At 35.6% G+C, this 15,494-nt stretch overlaps 1 protein-coding gene across 1 annotated transcript in view; it reads left to right on the top strand.

The window, feature by feature from the left end:
• IL17RD (interleukin 17 receptor D) overlaps positions 1–15,494 on the top strand; it is a 53,727-nt gene that overhangs the window by 23,702 nt on the left and 14,531 nt on the right. The window contains exons 4-5 of the mRNA XM_085302545.1: positions 10,634–10,691; positions 13,902–14,027. Coding sequence (XP_085158671.1) covers positions 10,634–10,691; positions 13,902–14,027 — 184 coding nt within the window. The remainder of the gene's footprint in view (positions 1–10,633; positions 10,692–13,901; positions 14,028–15,494) is intronic.

Raw genomic sequence — 15,494 nt, forward strand, 5'->3', positions numbered from 1 at the left:
CTTATGCAGCTTGTCCATCAGCTTTGTAAAATGAGGAAGGGGAGGAATACTTGATTACCTTCTTGGGGAACATTTATAGGGAAAAATAATTTTATTAGCCTGGTTGATACACAGGAATTCTTTTAAGCAGTATTTTTAATCATCATGTTTGCTGACGTAATGGCCATTGTGTTTTAGTTATTTGATTTTTATTTTTAGTCCAGATTTAAAAAAAAAAAATTCTGTGGCCGCAACAGCCTGTTCTAAAACTACAGTAATCTGTTCCTCACTTCTGATGAGGGGGTTGTATATTTGGATTCTGTAGATTGGCTGTATACAAAGTAAATGTGGCACTTCTTGGTTYGTTATTCCTCCTATTGTATCCCTGATCAATATTGAACTTAATGCCAAAGATACCGTTGCATTGCTACTGAGCAAATGCCTATCGCATTTGTAGGCATCAATTTTTCATTACTTGAGCCTTTAAGTTAGGTAGCTCAAAAAAAAGAGTAATACGTGAAGTGTAATTCAGCAGTAACTTTAGGAAGTGATCACTTGAAATAAAAAAATTTTTTTTTTTTACTCCCATCTTATTCTGCAAAAACAAGTTTTAAGTGAGGCATTAAAATAGTGCTGGGGGAATGGTGAAGGATTCTTCAGTGCTGGAGCTTGGAGGATTTGGATAGGCAGATGATTCATTTTTCCTGAAATTAAACTATACTATTTACTAACCTGCATTTTTTTAAAAAATCAAATGAATGAGTACAATTCTGTTTCTAAATTCCCCAATAAGTTTTTTGTCCAAGATGATTGCATTACTTCAGAGGAGTAACTAAGATGGTACAATCCAAAATCCTATCTATTTTTAAAAGTTTTATGAATTCTGTGGCACTCAAAGCACTAAGATGGTGTTATCCCTTAATTACCTGAACACCATATCCCCCCAAAATCAACACTCTGCTCTATTTATGTATTGATCATACAAAACCAAAGGACACTAGCTTTCTCTACAGTCATGAGCTCCTGTGAGTATGTAGTATTCTCCTTGGTTGCGCCTGTGTGTTTCATTCGTGTAAGACTTAAAATGGAATTTATAGGAATACCTACTTCATATTTTCCAACAGCAAAGCTCTTAATTTTCAAGGACTTTCTCTCAAAGAATATAAGAAAAGAACCAGGACTGCAGGAGGACGCTGTCTGAACACACATACAAAACAGACATGCTATGTCAAATTTTTTACATTCCAGGCTTTATGTAATGTTATACTTTCAACAATTCCTTTAAGCAGCTGTTCTTAATGTTTTGGAAAGTCACAAATTGAAAAGATTCTGTCCACTAGATGAAGTATCTCCAGTCTCCCTGCTACAGTTTGGTTTATAATAAAAATCTTCAGACCAACAAAGCAGTAGACTTCAGATTTGAGTTGTTTCAGTAGAACAGTTATGAACAAAACAAATGATCCATATTTGATGAGTTTTACTTGGAATTATTGTTAGTTTTGGGGGATTTTTTTTGTATTCTAGTATTAGACTAAGAAGTAAAGAGCAATGAGAAAAATAAYCATAATTCTTGAATACAATTTTACTGAAGGGTGAAAACCTGTGTACAACTTGTTGTTCATTGGACCATGCTTTGTTCTGAGGTGGTGGGATTTTCTTTTCCATTTTTTTCCAAGCTATCTAAATCACCATTAGAAATTCAGAAATTGCAGCCCAGTTTTTCATCCAGTTAGTGATTAAGGGTTTTCCCTGGTATCATTTATTCCATCTTGGCATTCATTTGTGAAATATACTAGAAATAGAATTATTTCAGTACTGTAGCCTTCTATTTTTATAGACATCAAATTTCAAGGATACCAGTATTTGATCCATATGTATGTAATCGGAGATCATCAGAATTTTCTGACAGAGCTGGTGAACTGGTATGTATTGAATGATTATCTGCTGATTTAGAAGGAGCAGCAAATCTTGATGTGCATACGTTCTTGCAAGATACTATTCTTCCACTTGCTCTATAGCCCTGAAGTATTATTCTTCTCTTTGCTTTCCTTCTTTCCCTGATGTTCTCTCCTCTGGAAGCTGCCTYCTTTCTTAATATACTGTAAGCAAAATGAATGAAGCAGTGTTTTTATTTTATTTATATATTTTATTTTTCTTTGTTCATCTCCAGTGTTCTCTTGTGCTTCTCTGTCACTTCTTGCAACCTTTTATTGTTTGTGTTCTAATTTTCTCTTAAAATCCTCAGGAGACTAAGCCTGTGCCTCTTGCCCTCTGTGTATTTGCACATAAACAAATGGTCAGTGAAATTGGTGGAGATGCTTTGTTTCCTAGATACCCTAATTTAAAGTACTTGATTAAAGGCTAAAATTTGGTGTTTATGCACCGAATGCTGATTTCTCTCAATGTGAGAGAAATTAATAGGCTTATTTAAGTTCTGAATAGCTTCCTATGATAAGAAGAAATATATTTTTCCTTTTTAACTTGAGTGGAATCATTAACGAGCTTGTTCATTTTATAGTATGCTATGTTGTATGTTAAGCAGTAAGCATGCGTAGCAAGCTTGATTTAATTTCTTCTCTTTCATTATTCCGGGAGTTAGTTATTCTATTCATTTTTTTATTCATAGTGCGAGCCAGTGTTTCTCAAATTGATTTGTCCTGGGCCTCTCTGAAAACAGCTCTACCGTTTGCACCCCATCCCGTCCTAGTCAYGATCACCATTCATGCACACGTCTCAGCACTGCTTATTCACCTCTCCCCAAACACCTCGTCTTTTCCCCCCGGCTCTCCTGCCAGGGGTCRTGCCCCAAAGTTAGGGGAGCACTGGTTTAACTACTGAATCTTGGCTTCTGTCCAAGTATCCTTAGACTAACATATTTAAATAACATTAATGGGGAGCGTGCATTGTTTGAAAATACTTATTCTCTTGTTTTTTCCTTTTTCAGTAAGGCTTTTAATTTACTAATACTCTTTCTTCACACAAGGTAGAAAAARGTAACTGTGACAAGGCAGACTATGGAAAACTCTTGAAGTCAACTTGCAAATTACATGAAAGAAATAGAGCTTGTACCCTTTTTCTGTCATGCTTGGCTGCATTGAATTCCTAGGCTTGACTGAGAGATTTACGATTTTCACAGTAGGAGGCAGACTGTATAGATTAAACTTGCTTTTATTCTTGTTAAATTGTGGCTTTAAGAGATGTGTGTTCCTTAAATTAAACCAGTTGGCATATATTCAGTATCAAGCCGTACTGTGTACTGAAGAGTCTTGGTGTAAATACTGTTTGTAGCCTGCAATTGTTTCTTACCTCTCTTTACTGGATTGACTAATAAAATGTAACCTAATCTTTCACATTGCATTTCTTTTAAGTAGAGACTAAAACAACCATAAATGAAACATAAGATAAAGGCATTTTCTGCTGTATTTTGTGGATTTTTTCTTTTATAGGTCTGAATATACATTGTAATTGGTAATCTTCCCTCAGCATGTTTTACCCCTCAATGTCCTAAAGGACCCCCGTGAAGTTAGATGGCATACAAGTATGCCTGCATACTTTTAGGGACCACCTCATCTCCTGGTAGGRTTTAAGTCAGCGGCTATTCTAGTCAATTCTCTTTCATGGTAAGAGGAACACAAGAAAACTGTATCTAGTTGAAATAGCAGAAGAATTTGTTCAGACTGAATGTAACTTTCTATGTAAGTTAACCATAAAACCATGGGTAATATAATGATTACGTGAAAATTACATATTTAATGATTTCAATAGGTCAGAACAGTTATATTTATACTTAAAGGAAGTAGGAGACCCTGAAGTCTGGGTTAGGGAAATAAATATTACATGATTTTTTAAGGGACTGTCTTGTTTTCCAGATTCTTACTGCAGGAACCTTTTCTAAATTATGCTTGGACTATAGCTCAGGAGGGTAACTGTGCTATCTGTACAGCTTTGGCTTTGTGTTTTCTACTATTTAGAAGGTTTTGACTGTCAGTTAAGTTAGCTAGTACATTCTAAAAAAAGGCTAGTGTGAATGCTTCATAACATTTACTCCAGGTGACAGGACTTAAGCTAAGGGGAATAGCTGTATTCTAGGAGATGGAGAAAGAACATGCAAAAGTTTCTGTCCAACAGTTCTTAAAGGGAAGTGTGCTGTGACCCCCTCAGGTCACCAGGCATCTACTCCCTGGAAGGCTGAACTGCTCCGCAAAACTCCCAAGTGTTGTGGTCACATGAAACAAAGGTTCTTCTAGTTCAGCCTGCTTGATCTATCAGAGAACCTGATACTCTGCCTCAAAGGGACAGTTGTGTGTAAGTAATTTGCCAACGCCTGGAGACTGACCATTGAATTTCCACAAGTAACCTAGAAGAAAGAGGGATCTTTGGGCATGACTGACTGCTCCTGAAGGGAATGTGTTAGGGAAGAACCAGCTAGCTATCCTGTATATCAAGTGAGTAAACGTGTGTGATCTCCTGCTGAACTGAGCAACAGACTTCAAGTATGAAGAATATGATGAAGTTTGTAAAGATGGTGTAATCCAAATATTATTGATAACTTTTAAAATTGAGTTTTGATATCAGACTCCTATTTTGTTTTGTTAAATTCATTCCCATGTATATTTTGGGCCTCTTGCTATTGGTTATTTCTAAATATTTCTATGCAGTGAATGTAATTCCACAGGGGTTTCKGGTTGATCTTTTGAGGAAAATTAAATGATTGGCTGTAACTTTTTTTCTTTCTTTTTTTTTTTTAAGGAGAATAAATAAGATTATAAGATTGAAAGCAAGGGGGTGTAAAAAGGTTAGGGATAGCAGTGGATTAGGGAGCATTAAATTAAAGCTGTAGTGACTTGACTTGTGCTTGGTCATTTGCAAGTTCCCCAGTATGGAARCCAAGCATTCTTGGGGATGCTGGGTTTTTAGGGTGGATCTAGAAAATTGCATCCTGTTATCCTTCAGGACAAGTTTTGACAATTTGAGGCAGTACAGGAAAAGAATTAAGAACAGTAATGAAAAGACTATTTGCTAAATCTAGACCTGATTGGAGGTGGTAATTATACCACTGACTGCAGTGGAATTGTGCATGCTCACATCAAGGCTTCCACAGCAACACAACYACCCTGTTTTATGCATGTGTGTGTTATGAGAATGGTATTCCAGATGAGACAGAAGCATTTGGAGACCTTTTTCTGAGCCATGCTGCTTATACTTAAAGTTGGTACCATCAAGGGCACATCTTTCTGTGAATATTAAGTGTCTTATTAATTTGTTTTGATCTTGATAGTTCCTTTTGGCTTAAGAATAACTGACACATGTATTGTTTAGTCTTTTTTCATGTCCAGCTTCTGCTAGTTCCATGCAAGTTCATCTGTGTCTCTCCATCTTTGCAGTAGTTATAGGTATTAGCAGTTATAGRTTTCTGATCTGCTGCTTGAACACTTATTGCTTGCTATCTGTGCATGCTTCTAATGTTGTCCTTTTTATAGGTTTCTCTTACATTTTTCTACTGGTCCAGCAATTTATCACACTGTTTGTTTTTGCCCTTGGTACTTCATTATATCAATCTCTAGATTCTTCACTGTTTGCCTTTCTGTGATACCACTGCTGAATTGGTACTTCATTATATCAATCTCTAGATTCTTCACTGTTTGCCTTTCTGTGATACCACTGCTGAAATGGCTAACGGATCTGTTGGAGACTAATCGTTTTTTCTAAAGGTTGAACATCACACATTGATTTAGCTAATTTAGCCTGTAATTGTTACTTTGTCTTTCCTACCTCTTTATCGTGTTCTTTGTACCATCATTTTTAAAGCATGAGCTGTGGGAAGGAGGTGTAGAGCTTAGAATATATGGTTTTGCAGCACCAGTAAATTAAACAGTCTCTGAATTTAGAGTCTCTGAACAGCCTTCACTGGCTAGGAAGGCTGGGTTTGATTTTTAGAGGTTTTTTTAATGCTTAAGAGCAAGCAAAAAAAAAAAAAAAAAAAAAAAAAAAAGCAAACAACAGTAATTTACGAGAAGGAACACAAGATACCAACTTATTAAAAGAAGTTAAAATGAAAATTTCATACTTCAAATTTGAAATAAGCATGGAGAAGCCTATTGCTCCTTGAATTCACTTGTATTAACCAAACCACTCCAGTCAGAGGTGTTTTTTAAAATGTTATCCCCATAATTTGTGCATGCACTGCAGGAACATATATTGGCAAATGTCAACAGACTTTATAGTTGGAATTGTCAGTTACACCAAGGGAACAGTAATGATAGAGCAAAACCATCCATCCAGGGTTTAGCTTTCATTCTGCAATTGATACACTATATGCAGGTTGTATAGCATATATGAGCAGGGATTATGTATTCTCTTGGAAGCAGTCCAAAAGGCAGGCATGTAAGTAGTACAGATGATTCATTTTTTCATTGATGACTTTAGAAATAGAAAATATTTTAACTTGGTTGAAGGCATCAAGGAAGCTTTAAATGAAAAGAGCAGATGTCACATATAAAGCCTTTAGTTTACTGAGCAAAGAGTATGATAAACATTGATTATTCATCTTGAAGTTAGAGTTCAAAAACAATTGTCTCTTCAGTTTGCCTCGTGGGAGCATGAAATTAGGACCATGTGTGTGTTGATTAATAACATATGAAAGATGAACCATGATTACTGTTTTGGTCTGGTGCACAAGGCTACGCTTGAGGGGTAGTGATTTCCTACCTCCATTACCAAATCTCTGTAATTAGTGCTAGCATATATCTCTGTTTCTTAGCAGCAACGTTAAAGTGGCTGCCTGACAGAGTCCATTCACATTCATAAATGGTCTTTATTAAATGATAGAGTCATCGCTCAACAAAAGTGAGATACTTGAACACTGAGGTATGTTTTAATATTATTTGTAAAAACAAGTTATTCAGAGGGCAATCCTGAAATCACCAGAGTCAACTCTGATTCTGGCAGGAAGTTTATATAATACAAGAAATAGGTGTTRCTTTTTGCTTGACTGGGAATATGAAGCACTGTGTGCTTTAGTTTAAAAGGAACAGAGGAAAAAATCAGCAATAAAAATTAAGCAGGATTTATGTTTCTTTCTGTTGTATTAACTCAGTTATAACCTGTTTTGATGGCAAGCATTAGTTAAACTTGACTTTTCTTGGAAGCAGGATTAGATCCTGATGTTAAAATTCCTTTTAAGCTTTATTCTGAAAATGGAATCCTAATTTCTTTCCTTCCTGGCCGGATAATGACTGGGAACAATTGTCATAAATGCACAAGTTGTTACCATCTGTATAGGATAGGTCCTGGAGAAAACATATCATAAAATCACCTTGTATTTTTTGTTTGTTATCTCTGCCTGTCATTGATAATCAAACCTTTTCAATTTCAAAGGTGAATGTTTATTGGGTGTTTAAATAAAATGAAATGCCTGCGTGTGCCTTGATCACCTCAGTGAGCTGCAGTCAGTTATTCTGCAGGTGATTGTGTATTAGTCTTTTTCATAATTCCCCTGAGTTAAGATTATGATCCTGAGAAATCTTAACTATCAAAGTTGTTGATGTGGGTAGAGGAACATCCCCATCAATTGATCTCTGTGGTCTGAGATATGTCTCTGGTGGAAAGTCTTTTTGGCTTGCTTGGTCAGTGTAAGATGCAAGATACGGATCTTTAGCATCTGCAGAGTTCTGCACTTCAGGCTCATATAATGTTGTTACGGAGGAAGAGGAAGAAGAAAGCTGCTTTTTAACAAATGGTGTTGTTTATAATTTAACCTTTGTGCATCTTTCAACTTTGATTATCTGTTTAAAGATCAGTGGGCTGTTGTTGTTCTTCAATAAATAAAAGGTATTTCTTGTCTATATGTTCTCTGTGCATAGAAGTAAGTGGACCAAAGGGTTTTTACTGACAAAGCTCCAGGCAATGGAGACTTGCTTTCTAGCAAAGTTGAGAGTAAATTGAAAGCTGCATGTAAACTCAACAGATGTTAGTGCTTAATTAACTAAGAATGTAGAACCCTGGGGCCATAACATTCGTATTTATAGTTTTAAAGTAGGATGCTCTAAACAAATTCTTAGCTCTAAGCTAATTAAATAGCACAGCTACTTTATGGCTAAAATACAAGGGAATGTTTTCTGGAAAAATAYATTATTAAGCTCACAAGAGTAAGTACTTGGAGGTACTTGGTTAGTACCAAAGTTTAACATGATCAAGTCAACTGACTGATTTATACATTTCAATTAATATGATAGATATTTTGTTGAACTTTTTAAAGTGACCTTACTTTCCCATTTTGCTATAGCCTTTTCATACCTCATATATACTTGAGAACAGTCTTTCAACCAGTAAGTCTCATGTGCTGCTTAGTTTCAGCAGAGTTTGTCTACCATTGTATTTGCTTTTTGCATCTTTATTATTAATAACTACAGTGTATTGACTTGTGCTTCTGCTTGTATATTTTGTGTTGCCACCAAAATCCCAGTAGAAATGCAGTCAAATTAAAAAGGAGCAATGGAAAGTGTTGCTATTTGTGTATGTGTACATATATACACATATAYGCACAGCATATGTGTGTACACACACTGCATATATTTATGTACACACTGCCTATAAATAATATACATTTTAAATCTAGAATCTAAAAGATCCAAAAGTCTTAATTCTACTTGAATGAATAAAAATAGTTGTGATAATTTTAAGTGGTATTGGTTGAAATTTGCTTTCTCACTTTCCTAAAACTTAATTTCTAGGTTATAAAAGGAAGACAAGTAACCATTGACTTAATAGCTTATCTGCCTTTGCTCTCCATTTATGAATGAAAAAGCCTTATTTTGTGAACATTTTTGGTGTGTTTTTTATCAAACACATATTATGACTTTGTTTTGCTGTAGTAGAAGGTTAACTGAGGTTTTAGATAACTTAAGAGAAACAGAAAATGAGCCAGAACAGATATTAAAAGTTAAGACTATGAAAAACATTGCAGCCTTCCTGTTTCAGGAAGCCTTTTGATAGTAGTTGCCATTCCAAGAGTGATGTTACTGTCATGAGAATCAGTGTTTTCAGCTTTGTCTAGTGCAAAGTTCTTTTATGCAGATCCTGAAGAGACACTAGACTCAGCAGCCTCCAAGCGTGTTTAGAGCAATAACATGGTCTTGTCTGTCCTTAATTTCTATGACATTTAGCAAGCATAGCATTGTTTTTTGGTAATATTTGATTATAAAAAGGGGTACCTGATGTAACTTAAGGGGTAACTTAATGGACTTCTACAGTACACACTTTTACTGGAAAAGTCTTTGGATATAATGCATCTATATGGTTTCTGCTGGAAACTTAGTGTTTTATCTGCTCATCTTTAACTATTTGTTGATTTTAGCCACCAATCAACAGGGAGTTTGGAATGGAAATTCTATCTCTGTCATTTGTATGTAAGTTCTTTTCACAAGAATTTCTTTAAAATATGCTTATAGTACATGTCAAAATGACTGGGATTTCTAGATGTATTCTTCCATAAATAAATAAAAACAGAAAAGCAACCCAGTGTATAAACCACATAATTCTGCAAAAATTATATTTCAATGTTTTAGGACTCTTATGTCAGACACAGAAACAAGTTACATATAAATATATCTGCATAAAATAGTCTCGTGAAGGACTGACATGGGCACATATTGAAACTGGGCGCTGATACAGTCTAACAGCAGTTGATTCCATTATGTGCCAGTGTTCAGGCACGCTAATGAACCAGACAATAGGTTTTGTTTCCCAGCAGAAGTACAATTACTTCTGCTTAGGTTAAACTTTCAGCTCCATGTAGCGTTTGTGAGCAGAGGATGAAGTGAGACTTAAGAAAGGATAATGTGGTTGTGRGTGAATTCTGAGTGTGCTGAAAATTTGGTGGGTTTGTTTGCCTAGTTGACAACTAGATGAATGGAGTCCTCCAGGCACCTGTTCTGAGCTCGTTAGTATGTGACGAATCCCAAAGAGCTGGCGAGTGCCCTCTGTTCAGTTCTTTTACTGTTTTCTTCCTATCTTTAATCTTCGTCCTGAAAATGTCCAAGGAAAACGGAGCAACGGTGCTATGGCCACAGTGCTTAAGTAGTGGCATTCCTCCTTCTTGTTTGAATTTCTCATATTCTTTGTCAAGATGCCTGAGGAACTAGGATCAGCTCTGAAACAGACTGGCATTCTCCTCTGTGCTTATTTGGCAGCTTTCCATTTAGTGGCTTACAAGTGATTCAGTCGGAGCGTATTTACCTTGTAAGAGCAAGTCTGACTTATCTTTCAACCTTGACTAAAGGTGTATTTTTGTACAGGCACCATTAACCTAGATGGTAGAATCTGAGATCTTCCTGTAACTTTCTTTCAAAAATAACTTTGTGATTGACATTGAGCAAATCTGCTGCTTAATTCACAGGTTTCACTTTGTAAAAGGATTATATTTAGACTTTGGTTTCTTTGTTTTTGCTTGTGTGTAAATTAKATTCAGAAAGTTGACCACAGGTGAGTGCACGCAGGTGAACGCTTTCTGCTCTGCCATGCGCCGTGTTCAGAGTGTGACTGATGGTGTGTCCAGACAGACGGAAAAAAATCAGAAATCCCATTTACAGAATAAGTTACATAGGTTCAAAAAAACCTGTTTTATTCAAGTTATTTTCCTGATATTTCTCTGCAGGGCCTGTCACCAGTCACCAAGAACAATGGACTACTCAATATCACCCTTAAATATGACAGTAAGTTGAACATTTGCTACCATGTTCACTAAATAAGGAATCTGTCACAATGGTCAGTATACAACAACGTTTTAAAAAATGGCTCTACRATAGCATAAGTTTAGTATTCAAATAATTTTAAAATTTATTTTTGTTTCCACTGTCTTTTAGAGCTCTTTCCTTCTGTTTTTCACTTATGTAGTTTGCATACAGGGAATAAATTAAAAATATGCATCTCTGAAAGATTAATGTTGACTCTTTGAAGTAGTGTCTCTTCAGCTAGTGGAAATATTCGAAAGTATATGAATATTTAGAGCTATTTCTGCTGGAAACTTCCCTGTAGGAAGTTACTACTCTTTTTGCTTTATCATTGACTTCAGTGCAAAATGACCAGATCAGCAGAAAACTGCAATCTATATTTTCTGTGAAAATGGGATTGTTGTACTGTGGCCGATGTGGCTACAGTATGGTATGTGGTTTGTTACAACCAAACTAAGAGGAAGGTAATTCCCAGCATGATAACAATAATAAGCAGACTGCAGCAATAATTTCTTAAACCTCTTCAAACATTTGCTAAATGGATGTATCTGGATTTTTTTTTTAATTATTTTAAAGGTTTTTGTCATCTATGTTGTCTATTCAGTCAAGTATGACTGCACTGAGAGTTTACTCTTACAGAGCAGTTAGCGGCCAGCGTCAATATAAGCTCTGTGTGCAGTCAAGAGACAGACCTAATTTACAGAAGTAATGTTTGTATTAATGCCAGTGCAAGTCACAATTATTTCTTTGCCTACCTAAAAGAAATTACCTCATATACGTGGGTAAAAATTCATCATGGAGGTCATGACAAATTGCACTTTTGTTTCATTCCAGTCGTACTTATGCTCCTCTATTTTTATGTGAACTTTGAGTTTGGAATCATTCATTGTGAATACTACTTTTTTTTTTTTTTTTTTTTTTTTTTTTTTTTTTTTNTTTTTTTTTTTAGTCTAACCTGATATCAAAGCTTAAAGAAAATGAGCAAAATTTAAGTAACATCAGATTATATAATGGATAAGTGGTCACTACAGGAGCATTATGATTAGTTAGCTGCATGAAAAAAACAGGAAATAGTATCAGTAAAGTTCAGTTAACACAACAGAGCCTGTTTAAATCCAAGTATCTGTCTTGTTTTTCCATTATTTCTGGCACCAGGAATGGGGATTAGCCAGTGGTAAGTGTTAATTGAAAACTCTGCTGGCACTGCACACTTCCTAACAAGAGTTATTTAAGTTCTGCAGTACTAGGGAAAGAGGCTAACAGTTTAGCCTAAAGAGTTTACGTATTATGGAAATATATACTGATAGTGAAGAGGCCAGCATAAAAGAGAATGCAGCTTGTTGGCTGTGAATTAAAGGCTCCCACCCGACACAGCAACTCTTGCGAACTGTTTGATGTTGTGAAATTATATGGTTAGGTTATTTATTCAGGTGAGAAGCAAATATTTGTACATTTTAGTGTTTCATCTGTAGTCAACTAAAAGAAGTGKTTTCCTGAAAAGTGTGTAAATTTTCCCTGCTGTTTTCTTCCGAAATCTGTTCTTCTTTAAAAATGTAAATCAATGACTTGCAGTCAAACCTCAGATGTTTGTACTATATTGCATTTTGGCAAATTGTCATTTGACCATAAAATTTTAGTAACCAGGATCTAAAATCTTGGGCTTGCTATTAATTAGATCCAGACCTAGCAAAAAGCTGTTACTTCAAACTTTCCATTGAAAGAGATACTCTATCCCCCTAAGAGGAAGTTCATGCTGTCATTCAGTTCACTTGTAGCAACAGGATTCTGCAAACAGTAGAGCCAGTACCAACTGCCCAGCTTTCATAAAAGGCAATGTATAATGCAAACTGTTCTATTCTTAGCTGCGTGACAGTTGCATGAAAGACTCCTTACCATTGTTGTTTATAGTAAAAAGCAGTTTTCTTTTTAGTTAATTATTTTTCTTTCCTTGCTTTTAAGATCATACCTCTGAATTCAATTCTGGTTTCCTGCATTGCTTATGCTAACACTTGATTTTCATGTTTTGTTTTACAAACTATGTATAGGCAAATCTATCAGATTTTTTTGAATTAATATTTAGTCAAATGTGATAACATATAGTCTATTGGTCAACTGTTTCTAGATTTTGTTGGTTTTGCTAGTTTAAAAGCTGAATGTTTGTTCATGGATACACATCTTCATGTATACTATGTTCCAGGATTATTGAATTCCCTTTCCGYTACTTCTCTTCCTGCCACAAAACATCAGCCTAATAATAATAAGACTTTAAAAGTAATAAAACTTAGGGTTATTTGTTTTCATGTTTTGAATGCTTAATGATATTAGTCAAGTTCAACAGTGAGGTCAAGGATATTTCTCTTGTATTTCTTTTACTTAATTCTAAGATTTTTCCACAGAGCTGTGACTTTAGGGAATACACTGAATTTTGTGAGGCCTAATGTAGGATAACAAGACAAAAGCAGTTCTGACTGGATTCACTGGAAGGAGAATACTCTATGGGGATTTGGTTACTGAATGAATAACAGAGATGAGACACATCTAGGGAGTAAGTTCTTTGTGGCCAGGCTCAAGCAGTGTCTTTATATCTGTGGTTAAAAAGCACTTCTTGGGCATCAGTTCTATCGGCTTCACAGAGTTCATTGTGCACGTATGTGTCTGATCACTGACCAGCATTGCTCCAAGCACTGTACGTGCACAAAAGAAATGGTGGTTCTTACATTCTTAGGAGTAACTGGTTAGGAGAATTGTTACTGGAAGTCCTGGCGTGTGTCACTTTTATTTATACTGTGGTACAAGCTGCAGCAGTATTATAATTTGGTAATGTGCTTTGGGGTTTGTGAACTAGGTTTTTGCAATTGGTTGAATTGATTGTGCTCAAAGATTTTTAGAAGTTTTGAATAGTTTTTCGTTGTCCTGGGACAAAAACTTCAGTTAGATTTACTCTGCAGTATTTGTTTGTATAGAATAGATAGTGTATGTTCTCTTCACTTGACTCAATCTTGAAGAGGTATTAGGAAATTAACTATATTCTTACTTTATCCACATGGAAAGATGTGGAATATATTGGAGACTAGTTGTTTAAATAGATCTTCCAAATTTGGTCCTGCTGGCAGATTGTGATTTGCTCTTGCATGGCACAAGAACATCAGCTAGTATGTTTTGCTTCAAGTGTTTATTTCTCCATATTTTTAGATTGCACTCCATATCTGAATTCAGTGGGAAAACATATGATTGGAGATGTGCAGAATATAACAATCAGTCAGTATTCATGTTATGACCAGGTTGCAGTGACAATACTTTGGACAGCAAATACCATTGGTAAGTAGTCGAAGGAAATGAACTAATTCATCATCACCAACTTTATGCTAACCAATATAAATTAAAATAATTAAACTCTGCTAGGAAAAACATTGAAGCAAAACTGCTTAAAATGGATTTTGAACAACTTTTCAAAGCTACTATTTTCAATAGGTCATTTGATACAACCTGAAAACTGAGATGCTCTCTGGAGCGCATACTACTACTCACTATTTCAGTTTGTTGAATTTTTCACTCTCTTCAGTACRGTACGTTTATCCTGTTTAATTTTCTGCCCCAAGGCATTGGTGCMTTTTAGAGGCATTGATCAAATTCAATTGCAATAGCCATGAAGAGTCTTCAGGATGCAGATTGTCTTACAAGTGGAAAACACTGCTTAATCATAGCTTTASCAAACCTGAGACCTGGGTCTTTCTGTGCCAGAAAGAATATTGTTTTGATCGCTTAAGGAAGGGACACTGGGAGCCCGCTGGAGGGCACTCTCTCTGTACCAACTCCCGGCTCATTGTTTCTTGCATACTAGTTAAGGTCCTGAACGGAGTAATTTAATATAAGCTTATTTTCTCTAGTAATAGATGTTTAGATGTTCAGTAACAGAAGATAATGATAAACTATTGGATTTAAAGAGAGTATGTGGAAATTACATTTAATGCTTTCAAATGCACAGTGTTATTGAATTTAGTAATCTACAGCTGCAGGCTGCATGAATCAGATCTCTGTGGGAGACAAAGCTTGGTGTTCTCTCTCGTAATGATCAGAGATGAATCCTTTGGAAGGAGTTGGGACAGAACTGCCACTGAAGCACCTAGGGTAACACAGAGGCTGGAGATGTTCTCTTTCATGGTCTTCATGTTAGCACAAATAGAGCTTTTGTTCCAAGGAATATTAAGAACACATTGGGCAGCTCATGAGCTGTCTCTAATACAAGATTATAAAACGTTAGAAACAACAAAAAATGTGTAGTGAAACAGAAGAGATTCATGAAAGATTTAAGACTCTTTTTAATTTGCTAAGCATACTGTAAAGTTAAGAAGTATTTAGCTTACAAAGGCTGTGGCTTTGTCCTTGCTAAATATGTATTCTGGCATGTGGAATGCTGTTGAAAAGTTATAATTAGATGGAGTAGTGGTAGTTAGTCTTGAAGAACTGGGCAACGACTTTGATAYGTGAGCCACACAATTATGAGAGCCTAACACCCTGACATTGCCCTGTGATATTTGCATCAATATGACAGTGTAATGAGGTAATGAAGTCATTGCGTGATGAGAACGTTGTGAAAAAATGTAAAGAAACCATGCTGAGTGTCTGTTGTGTTAGAGTAGCTTGAACAAAATGAGTAGTTCTGGCTTTGCATATAAACAACTGGAAGTATTCACTCACTGGAATAAATTCCATTCCATTTAAGTCAGTTTTTCTGTTATCCTGCACTAGATCCTGTTCTATACTAGAACTAAAGTCATAACTGCT

This window comes from Rhea americana, unplaced genomic scaffold, assembly GCF_003343005.1.
Source record: "Rhea americana isolate MKP2758 unplaced genomic scaffold, rheAme1 scaffold_19, whole genome shotgun sequence".
Taxonomy (NCBI): domain Eukaryota; kingdom Metazoa; phylum Chordata; class Aves; order Rheiformes; family Rheidae; genus Rhea; species Rhea americana.